Below are 15,806 nucleotides of genomic sequence, written 5' to 3'. Positions count from 1 at the left end.
GATGTGGCTCTTTCCTGTGCCAGTAACGAGAGACCAGTGCTTCTTAAATTAATTGTGATGATGAACCGGTTTTTTTTTTCTTTTATATATTTCTGATATGGCACATACCAGTATATTGATAAAATGGAATAAAAATTAAAAATTAGAAAAATAATGTGTGTTTGGACATTGTGGCGATGTTAAATTGCTATAGAAATACTTTCTAGCATCACCCAACAATTCAATGCCATAAAACTGGGTATGTCCATCCTCCACAGTTAACCTGAAATCTTTCTCTGGAGGAAACAATGTCATTAACAAGATATAACCAGTTATAAAATCTTCATCTGTGCCTCAGAATAATTCCTGAAGTTCGAAAAACATGAAGATTCTTCTATATTTTCCATGTGCACTGATACTGGAAGTAAAGCTCCGTACCTTGATACAGAACCAGTCCCTAAATGAAAGAAATTAATTTTTTCCCCCTTGGTTTTATCTGAGGCATCTAATGGGCAGTCAGCAGCTATCAATCACTAGATTACACCCATTTTGCTCTTGTGCTTTCTTTGGACTCCAAATGTTTCATTTCACCCCATGTTTTCAAAAACAGACCATTCTCAAATAATCCTATCAGGGAGCAACAAAATGAACACAGATAAATAAACTAAAAATGTTAATTTTAGACCTCAGTCCCAACATCATTTGCTACCAAAACTTTTGTCCTGCATTATAAATGAACAATATGATTTCTCGAGACTTTCACTTCTGCTCTCCCTCCCATTTCCTCTGGAGAAATTCTAACACGCTTCAGAACGGTTAGAAGCGATGTAGAAAAGGAAGGAGGAAAACTAGGATCTTATCCCATAAAGCTGCAAAGGAGTAAAATGTAGAGAAGAAACCACATTCCCACACTGGCGGCTGTCCTGCATCACAGCAGAGCCAAAACAGGAGGTTCTGCTCAAGATGTACACCGCGCTCACCAGTTTATGATGGCAGTGTGAGAGTGCATCCAGGATTTCGTCCACAATTCGATCAGACAGGAAGGAGGCCACTGTCAACTTCACTTCACTGTGTGAAAAATCAAAAGGACAGAGTAGTATTTTAATTTGTGCAAGGAGGAAAAAAAAAAAGAAATCATCCCTACCCCTGATGCTATGCTTATAAGGTCAATTGTGATTCCATTTCTATCTTTGAAAATGAAATATAAGAATGCACAAACAAAGCTAAAGATTTCCCAAAATAAGCTTTAAACACTGCCATAAACACACAGGTAATAGACTTTCTTTAGCAATTTCAACCTGCCTCTGCAATTTCAAAACTTGAGATTTAATGGTAGAAATGAAAAACATCTGGATAAAGACAAACTTAATAGGAACCATATGTACCATGTGGCGAGGAACAATTCATCCATTGACATAAATGAAAACAAACCTGGGCTGGAGTTAATTAAGAAAGTCTAGTCTGGTTGCTAAGTCTTAGTTATTACTTGAATATGCATATCTCCCACCCTTTTAAAAAACTTTGCACCAATCAGATGGTACTATATGACACTGCTTCTGGTTTGGCTTCTCATCCTACTTTGAGTAGTTACAAATTCACCGTATCCTTATCCTTTATGAACAGAGGTAACTACAGTTTTCAGTTCTGGTGCCTCTTGCCTGACCTCAGAAAGTTGCCCAGACAACAGAAAGCGGCTTGCAGTTTTCACTAATAAACAGACCCTGCCACTAAAGTTTCTGCCAGATGGCTGGTATTTTAGTTAGTGTTTTGGCAGTCTGATATTCTCAAGAATTCAACTCCCATGTGTGTTTTTCAGTCTGAATACCTTAATGCACATATGTACAAATGTACTTAAATGGACAAGACATTTAAAGGTAAATGTGCTAACGTGATATAAACCCACGTTCCAATATTCTCTCGTAAGTTCAACCTGCTTTTAAAGTCAACAATTTTTAAGTATTAGAACAGGGAGTTCTTGAAATAAAATTATTTAATCCTAAAGGTAAAGCTGTGTAACAGAAAAATCTTCCTAATCTAAAGGCAATAATTTGAGATTTCCTTGCCCATGAAGATTTCTGATGGAAGAACAGAAAAAAGGAAGCACTAAGATGCCTACAGTTAAAATTTTCCTAAACTAAAAATAAAAGGATGTTTCTTTAATTCCTACTCCTGAAACGAGGTCTCACTATTTGGTTTATCGAATACTTTATTAGTCCCCAGAGGTGTCTACTGATAAAATTCACCCAGGTTTCATATAAAAAATACAGATTACTGGGTATACCCCAAACTTCCAGAGGGGCCTGGAAATTTAATTTTAAGTACTTTCTCTGATTCTTTTTAGACATACTTGGACATCATACTTCCTTATAAAACTACAGGTTCAGTAGTTGGTTTCTCTCATCCTCTCCCTCTCTCTGAATGTGGGGAGAGATGATTTACCTATTTCAAATTGTAGTGCCAAAAAAGAAAGACTCTTAAAAATTCAATTATTTTTTAATATCTCAGAATTGTTCTGTCATTCTGCTATTGGGTTCTATATTTCTTTACTGCCTGAGCTTCCAGTTTGCAAAAATTTTAGAAGAAATGAGTCAAAGCAACCTTTGCATGTGAATGTGCACTCATGCATGTGAATGTGTACACACGTGCATGTGTGGGTGTGCCTATTTTCATTCTATCAATGCTTAATATAATGCATTCTAAACAGCCAAGTAAGCACAGTGAACGTCAAATTGATTCACTGATGTGAGGGGTTCCATACTGCTATTCAACTTTTAGAATTTTCCCATTTTCAAGGGAAGTGACCGTATCTGACAAAATTTTATACTATGATCTACTGGTGATCTATTTGATGATCCAACAGTGGTTGAACCCATTATTATGTAAGAATAGTGGCCAACACAGTTTTTCTCCTTAATATTTAAGGGTCTTCAATAAAAATTCTGAAATCACAGGTTATAGAAATATGTAAACAACCTACTAAGGACTAAAGTTCATAAAATTACTAATCTGTGAGGTCCTAGAAACCCCCGGAAGTCCTTTTTTAATTTCTTGAATACTTCTAATTGCCTTACAATTCAGCTGAGTAGGTTCTAGGAACTCTATTAAAACAAAACAAAAACAATAACAAAAGCTGCATGTGAGACCTGAGACTGTCCAGTTACTGCAGAATTCCTAAATCCTCAAAGTTCTATGATCTAGCTTTACAGTTCTCAGTCTTTGGTATCTAGACAGTGATGATATAATTTTTGGCTTGTTTGCTGTTGACTCTCATTTTTCTTGTGCATTGTCATTCAGCTACATCACCATGTGTCAGCATCACTCCCAACTCTCCAGACATTAGCTATGGTTTTGCTACATCTAAATATGCTTACCAAGATTCAGAAAAGTTAAAATGGGAAATTAAAATGTTTCTGAACTTGGCTTTTAGTCATCTGATCCCCCAACTAAGAAAAATTATGAGAATGAGCTTAGCTATAATGTCTCTATTAAAAAATTCAAGAAAGCTTGTCAGTAATCACAGCTTGTAAATATTTATATCTTGGCATAATATTTTTCAAACTTTTTCAAACAGAAATCTATATAAACACCCCAAAAGCACCATTAGCACACACACAGTATCACAGACCCACCAAAATAACCCAGAAGGAAAATATGGTAAGGTCCTAATGGGCCTCTTTGCCTATTGATAGGCTATGTATTTGGTCACAGATGTACGGTGGTTAAAAAGCAAAGTGATCTCAGTCTTCAAGCTAGTGATTTATAAAGGTGAAAGATAAAACTTCAGAAGCAGAAAACAGGTATTACAAACACATACCCCTTCTTAAATATAAAGCCCTTAAAGAGAACAGATGCTCTTAAGTAATTCAGGCACATACGTGATTGTATTATCTTGGAAATGTATAAAACCTATGCATTTATGCAAAGCTATATTTATATATAGTCTCTGCATATTAAACATGCCTAAACACATTATAAATGGATAAAGCCAACAATCACACTCTTTACAGCTGCCTTGCCTGCATTCACAGAAACTGCAGAGCTTAGGTTTATTGACATTATAAACCTACCTAATTTTGTTAAGGATATCAACTCCAGACTGCTCCAACAGGACATTTTTAACAAAGGTACGAGGAATGGAAATCTTTTCGGTGCTGGCATGAATCAAGTCTTGTCGAATGTGGGCTTTTTTCATCACATTGGGACAGAGACTCTCGGCAGCATCAACCATGGACTCAAGCAGCGCCTGCAATGCAGCACAAGTGGAGGGGAAGAGATGATGACACTGCGCCAGAGGCGCCGCCATAAAACTGAAAGGTGGTTATATACGACACAATACAGCCCCCGGGCGCCACCGAGGCTTCTGAGCTGCCCCGGGGTGACTTGTGACTGTTGGATGATCATTGATCTCTGGTAATCACTTTAAATCAGACACTTGGCAGAACCTTGCAAGCTTCATGCTGGCATCTGAAGTGTTATGGTGTGGCAGCTGCACTTAACACAAAGCCATTAACAAGAAGATTAAAAAAACACAAGTATCCGGTCTTTATTCATCAACCTACCACACCAGACTGTTCTTCCTGAGACTAGAAAATAAAGTCACAGATATCCCTTAGAAAATCCATCAGATCTGAACGCTTGTGAGATCTGGCAAATTGCAGAAATCCCAAATGAGGGTGAACCATTAGACTGTTCTTCCTGAGACTAGAAAATAAAGTCACAGATATCCCTTAGAAAATCCATCAGATTTGAACGCTTGTGAGATCTGGCAAATTGCAGAAATCCCAAATGAGGGTGAACCATGCGACTGCTCTATCAAAGCAGCAATAGCAGAAAGATCACAGAAACTACAGCCTATTTTACTCTTTTAAAAGAAAAGCTTCGGTGTTAGGTAAGGTAATTATTACAGCAATAAACAACATGAATAATCACAGACAAAAAACATTTACAGAGGACTTCATACAAAACATTAACAGTAACAGTCAAAACACATTTATATATAGCAAGTTAGAGACTGAAAAACATTTCTGCATATTTCATCCTTCCAACATCTGTGAAGATGGGTAGAGCAGCTATTCATGTGATCACCATTTTATAGAAGAAGAATGTGAGCTAAGGGGAGGTAAACGATTTGCCTGAAAGGGACGATAGGGCTGGAAAGTGTGGAACGGGCATCCGTGTCAGACCCACATTTGCAACCTAGCTGAGTGACAGTGGGCCAAGCTACTGATCTCTCAATTTTACTTTCCTTGCCTATAAAATGGCAATACAAAAAGTTCCCGCCTCATGGGATTATTGAGGATTAAATGATACTACATATGTAAAGTGCTCAGCAGAGTGTCTAGCAGACAATAAAAGCTCAGTGTATCACAGATACTATTGTTAACATGATTTCAAAGACTCTGTTCTTAATGATAAGAACCCGGTTTTTGAAAGCCAGGCTTGGATCCTATTACTGTTCCAGTGTGAACAAGGACCAATGAAACGCTATTATTCAAAGACTAGTACAGTGGTCTGTCTGCTCACAACTTCACATGCAAGGCACAATCCCACTGGTAAACTTTCTCATTACACTGCAGGACGAGCAGTAGGATGGCAGGCTGTTTATAAGGATCTTATGGAAGCCAGGGAAGAAGAGGTGGGAGGCAGCCACTTGGGAAGTTTCTAAAAGCTACTCTTGTTTCGACACTGCCGGTCCCTACTGTAAGTCTGGTTGAATAACCACTGAATTAGTACATTATTCCAAGAAAGCTCCTATACCACCTATCTGTTAAAAGATACAAATAAGTCACTTTACGACAAATTGTTTTCCTCTTTGGCACTGGAAATAAACACATTCTGTTCCAGACTGAGTAATAACAGTCCAGCACTCCTGATAAGAATGACATCAGGTATCAACACTCTGTTTTAATTTTGTCATGCTCACCAACATATCAGCAACTTTCCGGAAGGTCGCCCGGCATGTCAGTGCTAATTCAGTTAGAATGAACTCCAGACCTAAGGAGAGAGAGCCTGGCTTCCACTGTCAGCCCTGACATGAAATGTCTGTGGAATGTTAAGTAAGTATCATTAAGTGACTGAACTTTGCAACTCTCTGCATTCTCACCTATAAAATTATTTATTTCTGAGGTCTCCCTTTGCTCTACAAATTCATAATTGCATAACTTTAACTCTATAAAAAGGAATTTTAGTCTGCCTTAGGCATTTAATTCAACAGATATTTTACAATTGGTTCCCTACCACCACCACTACCCCCAACACCGACCAACAATGTAATACGGCACCTTGCACTCTGCAAAGTAATTTCATCTGCAATTTCCTTTGATTCACGTAACAACTCTGTAGGTGAAGGAAGATTTGGGCATCCCCATTTTAAGATGAGAGAATCGGGGTTCAGAGGAGACAAGTGACTCGCTCAAGGTTACTCAGCTGGTTACTGGAATTGGTAAGATGGGAGGTCAGGTCTTCTGTTTCCTATTCCTGTCTCCTATGCCCCTGACTAAAGCAATGTCCCTTTCCTCCTTGCTTCATTACAAGTTTCTTCTACTGTTTCTTTGAGTCAATGGTACCTAAAGCTGCCAGCGTGGACTTTGTGGTGGTAGGGCTGGGAGAAAGAGGAGAAAAAATTGCAGGATACATTTGTCACACAGCTCCTGACCACATTTTTGTGTCCAGCCCCCAGCCCAGGTCCTTAAACAGCATCTTCTTACAAGTCTCATGGCCTCTACACACCAGACCTAGTCTTCAACATCCATTCTTCCCACGGCCTCAAATTACTACCTACATTCCAATGAGTCTGAACCAAATGTTTAGCTACTGTCACCTATGTAACACATACGACATAATACATATACAATACAGCCTTCTGAGGAAGTAATCAAGAGACTTTTTCAAAAAGTAATTTTCTTTTTCTTTTTTTTAAAGATGACTGGTAAGGGGATTCTAACTCTTGAATTGGTGGTGTCAGCACCACGCTCTCCCCAGTGAGCGAACCGGCCATCTCTACATAGGGATCTGAACCCATGGCCTTGGTGTTATCAGCACCACACTCTCCCGAGTGAGCCACGGGCCGGCCCCCTTCCACCTGGATATTCTGCCATAAAAAAGAAAGGCCAACTGCAACATGTGTTGTCTTCCCCTTCCCCACCCAAACAATAATGATTACAATAGCAAAATCAGCCTTTCTTGTCAAGTTCTTTATTATGAGGCATGGCACCAAACAAGGTTAGAAATTTGCGAGTCTCCAAAGTCACCACCTACCTCAGCCTTTTCCACCATATCTGTCTCAAAAAGATGTTAAATTTACTTCTAAATATTAAAAGTGAAAGTATGCCAAAATTATTATGCTTTAGCACAAAATAGAAACCTCTGAAATGTCTGGTAGACGCTAAACTTTCCAGCCTCATTTCTCACCATATCTCTGTATTCCTCTTTTAACTATTCATAATCCAATTATAGTTGGAGTTCCCTGCACGATCCGGGCTCTGTTTCCATGCTCTACACACACTATTCTCTTGGCCTGGATTCCTACCATATCTCTGTATTCCTCTTTTAACTATTCATAATCCAATTATAGTTGGAGTTCCCTGCATGATCCGGGCTCTGTTTCCATGCTCTACACACACTATTCTCTTGGCCTGGATTCCTTTTTTTTTTTTTTCTCCCTCCATAGCCAGAATAAGTCATCTGTTCTCTTCCACACTCAGCATTTCTCCTTGAGAAGACTGACTTTCTCCCCCTGCTCCCTTTGCAACCCCACACAGTGTTTGATGATACTCTGTGGTGATGCCATAACACCCAGTGGGAATCTCAGTGTCATAAAATGGTCAAGAATTCAGTGACTTAGCCATTTTGGTGGCAAATGAACCCCTTTGAGAATCTGATGAATATTCTTCCAGAAAAAGTTAGTATGCAATTTTACATATAATTTTGGAAATTCATGGAGAATTAAGAGTCACCAGACAGCAGATACAGAACTTGTACCTCTTGGCAATTGCTAAGTCCTGCCCTATATCCCCCAGACCTAGCACATTTCTTGAAACAACTGCTAAGGAACATGTAAAAAGTATTACAAGCCCCAGGACTCACTGCGTATGGGCACTGGATGGTCCATCTTTTCTCAACTGAGCCTCAGTGCTACCTCTGCCATTTCTAAAGTCTGGATGCACGTTCGGGTCTATTTCTGGGATCTGTTTCTTTGGTTTGTCTGCCTCTGCAAACTGTCCTAATTATCACAAATCTTAATGTTTGGTAGGGCAAGACTACCAACCTTGTTGTTCTCCATATGTATCTGTACTGTTCTTGAGCACTGTTTTTCCATATACTTAGAATCAGTTTTGTCAAGTTCTATTAAAAACCTGTTGGAATGCTTATTAGAATTGTTATCAAACTATAGATGAATTTGGGAAAAACTGACATCCCATGACAATAACTCTTCCTACCCATAAATATGGCACATATTTTAATGTGTTTTAGACTTTCTTTAAAGTATTTCAATTTTCTCCATTGTTGTGTTATACGTCTTTGGTTTATCTCTAAGTACACATTTTGTTTGTTTTCTTTCTTTCTTTCTCTCTTTTTTTTGAGGGGAGGGGGGCGAGTAGCTAGCTGGCCTAGGTATCTGAACCCTTGACCTTGGTGTTATAACACCTTGCTCTAGCCAACTGAGCAACTGGCCAGCTCTCTGTTGCTATTTTAAATGGTGACTATTTTTACTGACATTTTCTAACTAATTGTTGCTGACATGTAGAAATGCAACACATTTTTGTATATTGCTCTATCTCCAGCAACTGTACTAATTCAATAATTTACCTGCAGATTCTTTTGGGTTTTTTATGTAGACCATCACAAAATGTGCAAATTATAATCATTTTTTTTCCCTTCCTAATCCTTATACTTCACATTTCTTTGGCCTGTCCAATTGCACTGGCTAAGACCTTCACTACAAAGCTGAATAGAAGTGGTGGATACTACAAATCTTTGTCTTCTTCCTGATTTTAAAGGAAACAGTTTTCCCAATTTATTTTTAAAAATTCCAGATATATAGAAAGTTGTGAGAATAGGCCAGTAAACATCAATAACCCATCCCCTAAAACTTAGCAACTGCTAATAACCTATAGCACTTGCTTCTCCCTCTCTCTAAAATATTTGAAAGCAAATTGCAGGCACCACGATCCTCACTCCTAACGTCTTAAATTACTATACACTTAGCTCATTAGCTCTCAGCCTTCCCTCACTTCCGATGCTGACATGTAGCGATACATAAGACTATGTATTTCACTCTAAGTACTACTTTAGCTGTATCTCAAAGTTCTGATACTGCTATTTATGTTATTGCTCAATTCTAAATTTCCTCTAATTTAAATTATGCCCTTCCCTTTAACTAATGAGCTAGAAGTAATTTTTAAATTCAAAAACATATGGGGCTTTTTTCTCTTAGGTATCTTTTGTTATTAATTTCTAACATTTGAAATGGGACCAGAGAATATAGTCTTTGAACATTGTTGAGGTGTTCTTTATGACTTCATGGGCATTTATTATAAATATTCTATGTATCCTTGAAAAAGTGTGATATTCTCTTATTGTTGTGCCCTGATTATATAGGTCCATTAGATCACAGTTGAGAATTTTGTTATCATTACTTTTTAAATTTATTTGATCTATCAATTACTGATAGCCATTTTAAAAGATCACCACCACAATTGTGATTTTGTCTATTTCTCTTTGTAATTTTATCCACTTGTTTATTCATTCATATACATACATACACACATATAATTATATATATATATATATATACACACACACACACTGTATAAATTTATATATATATAATTAGATGCTTATACACTTGAAATTGTTATAATTTCTGGAAAACTGGACTGTTAGTCATTACTCACTGACCTATTTTATCTCTAGTGATGCTTTTTCCATTGCCATTTTGGGTGAGATCAATTCTTCTCATGTGGAACTAAACCTTGTATTGTAGGATGTTTAGGATCACTGGCACCTGCCCATGCCAGTCACTGTGACAACCAAAAATAACCCAATACTTCCTAGTGTCCCTCGAGGAATGCAGAACAACTTCTGATTTAGTGCTCTGCTTTAGGGTTACACTAGAAATTTTAACATGCATATTTTAATTCATGTCTAAAGCAACACTATCCAATAGAACTTTCTGAGATGATGGGACTATCTGTGCCGTCCAATAAGAAAGTAACTAGGTACACATGGCTATTGATCACGTGAAATGTGTCCAGTTCAAATGAGAAACTGAAACTTTTTTATTTTAGTTGATTTGAATTTAAATGATCACATGTGGCTAACAGATAGCACACTATATACAATGCAGTCTAATGTTGATATCCTAACTCTTCTCCAGAATAAAACTAGGATGTTAGACTGCTTAAACTCACTCCCTACTGACCTATGCTCCCTTGTAGTATTTTGTTTTATAGCACAGATTAGGCCTTAATGTCATTGCTTCACATAGTCAATGTTTCTATTACCCAATTTGGCATTTTCCCTGCCTTTTTTTACAGCTCAGACCCTCTTTTTTAAAAAATAATTTTTCCTTTGTCCCAAAGTATATCCTTTAGATTTTTTTTAGTGTGGTCTAGTGGCAGTTTACTTTGTCAGTTTTTGTTTGGATGAAAATATCTTCAATTCATCCTCACTCTTAAAAATCAGGTCCATCAGGTATATAATACTAGGTTGATACTTGACATTCTCTCAGAAATTTGAAGATACTATTTCGTTGTCCTTTGGCTTCCACTAATTATTGAGAAGTGAGCTGTCAGTCAGTCTTTTTTAAGTAATTTTTTAAAAAGCCCCCCACTACATTCTACCCTGGGCTCCTTTTAAGATCTTCTCTTTGTCTTCAGTGTTCTTCATTGTTCATTAAGATGATTCTAAACATTTATTTGCTTTTGTCTACCTTGCTTGGGTTTCACTGGGCTTCCTGCATCAGAGGATTTCGGTCTTTCATCGATCGGTGAAATTCTCAGCTACGATCTCTTCAAATGTTACCATCCCCTGTTCTCCATTTTCTTTCCTTCTTGAAATCCAAATTAGGTTTATTTTAAACTTTCTCACTCTACCCATGTTTTAACTTTTCTTGCATATTCTTCATTTTGTTAGTCTCTCTGTGTTTTACTACCTTCAGAAAACTTGTAATGAACAGGCCCTTTATTTATCACCCCTGACTGATATGATAATTAGATAGCATTTTGCATGTATCTCCCTAATGACAATTGTGAGGGTCTATATTTCTTAACTGCAAAAATATATGGTACTTAGAAAACCTTTATAATATGTGTAAAAGAAATTGAATTAATATCCTTAACATGATAGCTACACTTGTATATTCTTGCAGTGAGCCAATGACTTGCTATAATTCACTACAAGCAAATACAACCTTCATACTAAAGTGTTCTAAAATGTTTCTTTTGCTTTGGAAAACATGAAGTGTAGAAAAAAGAAAACTTATCCCTGGTAGTCTAGTAATTAAGAGAAAAAAAAAGAAAACAGAATTCTTCTGCTCAAACTGAGTTAACACTTGACAAAATCCACCTAAACTCCTCATGTCTCATAGCCTTAAGTAAATATGAAATTTATGAGTTAAGTATTTCACAGGTAAAGGCCTGAGTGAAATCAAAAATTTCCCAGACCTAAACAAACACCCTAAAATTCAAGTCCAGAAAGGAAAAAATCAAAGTTTCCTCATTTAAAACATTCAAATCCCACTTATTCATCTATTACTGCTCCAGGAATAAGTGTTACAATCAAGAGGGAAAACAGAAGAGAACTGTCATCTTAAAACACCTAAAACATAGGCCGGCCCCCTGGCTCACTCGGGAGACCACAGAGCTGGTAGTGCCGAGGCCGCAGGTTTCAGATCCTATATGGGGATGGCCGGTGCAGATGACACCCAGCTGAGGGTTGCGATCCCCTTACTGGTCAAAAAAAAAAAAAAAAAAAAAAAAAACCAAACACCTAAAACAGGGAAGTCCAGAGAAAACATCACTTTCCTTCTAAGAGGAAACTTCTCCAAACATACTGTTTTCTTTTCCTCCAGAAAGTGCTAAGAAGGTTAGCTTGTTTGGCCATTTCTTTTGCTTTCTGAAATAATAGTTTTGACTCAAAGAGGTATTTGAAATTATTCTCATCCAATATTCAAAATGTCTATCACTGGCCATGATATAGGGTGACTGAATATTAAAGCTGAAAGAAATCCCCTAGACTATCATAAGACCAAGACAATTTTGCACAGGGAAAATCGGTCCAGAAGTTGGCCAACTGGCTTGGAGCACATAGTTAGGTAGTAACAAATCCAGGACACCAATCTAGGCCTGATGAGTTTCCTTTTTTTTTTTTTTTTTCCTCATCCATTTATTATAATAAAAACTTATTTTACAAAATAACATTTTTTCTTTCTTTTTTTTCTCTTTTACAAAATGATCCATCTGCTTTACTCTTGCTAGCATAACATGTTAATTTTAGAGAATTTGGGAAATAGAAAAGGACTCTTTTTAACCAGAGATATTTGATACTAGAGTGAAACAAATAACAGTAGTTTAATAAGAAACAATATTGATTATCATAAAAATATTTTTTTTGTACATAATTTTAAGAAAATCAATGCACTGGAAGGCTATGTAGATAGACAAATGATCAATTTTTTAAAAAACAGTAAAATGTCCACTTAGGTAAACTGGAAGGAAGTAGAAAGGACGTAAACTGTCTACAGTCTATTGAAAGTATCAAAAACTAAATGTACATACAGTTAAAAGAAAATTAATAAGTAACATTTAATTAAGAAGTTTTGATTGAAAATCTATAATTCATGCCGGACATCCCCAAAGGGAAAGGAACTTGAAACTTAGAAGGATTGAGAGTAACGAAAATAAGTGAATAGGGAACAGAGGGGAAAAAAACTCCAAAAACTGGCTCTTTGGGGAACTGGGACCTTGAAGATAGTGAGAATGAGAGAAAAGCAAGTTATAATATTTGCAAATAAGGAAGTGGTGATGAATGGAGAACACCAGTGACATTTAACAACTGGTCAAAGAAGTCAGCATCAAAAAAATGTAGGGAACGCATTGTTTATTTAGGAAGATGTTGTTTAATTTCAACACATTTGTGAGTTTTCTAAATTTCCTTCTGTTATTGTGGTCAGAGAACATATTTTCTATGATCTTACTATTTAAAAAAAAAAAGAAGAAAAACTTAAACAACAAAAAAAGGTCATGGAAAGATTTGCATTATCTTTCAATTCTATTTTTCCATGAACTTTCTGAACTGCCTTTGTGTTTATATTCTGCTTTATTGATTTCTTTATGTGATTTATATTGCTAAATTTAGATGTTTAATTTCTGTTCTTGATTTCTTTTTATTGAGTGGATTTATTGATTTGTGTAGAAATTAATTTGCCTTTTGATTTGTGTAGAAATTAATTTGCCTTTGAAAAGTTTATTCATCTTCCTCTGTTGAACTTAATTTGATATTTGCATGCTTTCAGAAGTCTTTAGAGAACTATTTCAAATAACTGTAGAGATTATAAAATATGTAAATTTTAATAAATTTTACATCTCCAGTTTTTGTGAAAATGTAAAGCACTACTTTCTACAAAGTATTTTGTTATTCATCTGTTATTCAGTTTATGTATTTGTTATTTTAACAAACAGATATACATATCTTCTTTTTTTAAAAAAGTCCCATTTAAAAATGGTAGATAAATGATGGATATGTTAATTAGCTTGATTTAATCATACCACATTATATACATTCTCAGAACATCACATTGTACCCCACAAATGCATACAACTATAATTTGTCAGAAAGAAAGAAAGAACATCTGGGGCCGGCCCGGTGGCGCACTGCTATAGTGCACCGCTTGGGAAGCACGGTGGCGCTCCCGCCGAGGGTTCAGATCCCACATACAGACCGGCCGCTCACTGGCTGAGCGAGGGGCGGGAGCAACACCGAGGGTTGCGATCCCGTGGCCGGTCCCAGTCCGGTACGGGCGCGACACTGAGGGTTGCGATCCGTTGCCGGTCACGAAAAAAGACAAAAAAGGAAAAAAAAAAAAAAAGAAAGAAAGAAAGAACATCTGAATCTGAAAAAAAAATGTAGGGAATGCCAATTTACAGAAAAATATTTTGGGTTCTAAATATAGTTATGTTATTTCAGGCTTTAAAGCTTCAAATGCCCTTTACTTCAAACATCTGTCTTCTACTTCCTCCCAAGAATGACTGGCAAGAGTTGATTTCAACCAATCAGTGCAATGGGAAAGAAATGGACACCAAAGGTATAAGGGATAATTTGTGGTTTAGATCAGTTAAAATAACAAGTAACAGATTGAAGCTGTTTGACAGGAAAGGTCTTGTTACAATGTTTCATATTGATTTAAATGCCAGCCAATTTTTAGTATGTGCGAAATTCTTACAAATACTTCAGAGAATAAAATTAGGCAATGGGTACAAATAGGTTACTTACAAAAGAAGAAATACAAAAGGATAGTAAAATTACTTTCTACACCACTAGATTATTAAAGAAATCCAAAAGACACAATGAGATTTTTTTTTAGCCCATTAAATTAAAAAATATTAAAAGGTTGATATACTTAGTGTTGCTGAGGATGTGGCAAAATGAGTGACTGCCTACGCTACTGGATAGCAATTTGCAAATATATATGAAAGTATAAAAAGTATGTACTATTTGACCTACCAGTGGGTCAATTATAGAAATTTACCCTAAAAGAATTAATCAGAAATTAGAAAATAAATTATGCTGGTACATCCATATAATGAAATACCATGTAGTCATTATTATGATAATGATTATTCACGAATCCAGAATTGTATTCATGAGATTGTACTGAAAATGAAAACGTTACTAATCAATATGTAGAGTATGACCACATATATAAAAAATTGTGTTTGTAGGCAGAGACTGTCTAGAAATTCACTAAAATATTAAGTGACACTATCTCTGGGATGATTTTTACTTTCATTTTTTATACGAGTTACTATTGTTTAAACATTTCACAAAGAGTAAGTTTCATTTTTTACAGTCAGAAATAAGGAACAAAGCTGATTTTGCTTTAAATATGTAATTAAGAAATTATCCTTTTTACATATTTATCCTTCATGGAGGAAAAAACAAGTGCTATTAGGTAACAAATGGTCTAGCAGAACTCTACAACCAATTTGTCCTTTTCTCACCAATCTGGGTCTGCTCAGAAAGGATTCAAAATAATCACAGTTAAATAAAATAAAAATGACACACGAGTTTCTCTTTATTATATGCACAGAAAGACAGGGGCTTAAACTCCTAAAAAAAAAAAAAATCCACAGCATTTTCCACCCTCATTAACTCAATTTTCAAAGAGTAATTACCATGTTGCAGTTATTATTGAGTTGCACATCAAATCCCTATGAGCTACAACAATTGTGTTCTCAGAAGAAAACAGACCAAATAATAATAGAAATTTAGACAAGGTTTCTAAAGGCATCCCTGAAAGGCAGATGGGAAGCGATAAAAACTTTCTGAATGTGAAATTTCTCTTGTGTAGCTGTTTTTTAAAGTTACCTTAAGAAAAAGCTGGTCTTAGGTTACACTACCCCACCCCTAGAACTTTAGAGACTTTTTTCTACCTTTTTTCGGTCGGTGAGCCTATAGAGGCAGGTCTTTCTACTTTGAGTGCCTTGTAACTTTATTCCAAATACCTTTCCTAGTCTTTCAACCAGCTCCTTACAAGGGCTGTTATCTCTTTACCTAGTGGCAGACTCCCCACACAAGCAGCATCTAGGTACTGTAGGCAGAGTTCC

General features: G+C 36.3%; 1 protein-coding gene across 1 annotated transcript in view; it reads right to left on the bottom strand.

Moving 5' to 3' along the window:
• LRRC16A (leucine rich repeat containing 16A) overlaps positions 1-15,806 on the bottom strand; it is a 115,764-nt gene that overhangs the window by 57,108 nt on the left and 42,850 nt on the right. The window contains exons 11-12 of the mRNA XM_008571870.1: positions 4,047-4,222; positions 960-1,047 (exon numbers count right to left, since the gene is read on the bottom strand). Coding sequence (XP_008570092.1) covers positions 960-1,047; positions 4,047-4,222 — 264 coding nt within the window. The remainder of the gene's footprint in view (positions 1-959; positions 1,048-4,046; positions 4,223-15,806) is intronic.

Source organism: Galeopterus variegatus, unplaced genomic scaffold, assembly GCF_000696425.1.
Source record: "Galeopterus variegatus unplaced genomic scaffold, G_variegatus-3.0.2 Scaffold732, whole genome shotgun sequence".
Taxonomy (NCBI): Eukaryota; Metazoa; Chordata; class Mammalia; order Dermoptera; family Cynocephalidae; genus Galeopterus; species Galeopterus variegatus.
The sequence above is the reverse complement of the archived record's forward strand: the minus strand, read 5'-3'. Positions and strand labels throughout refer to the sequence as shown.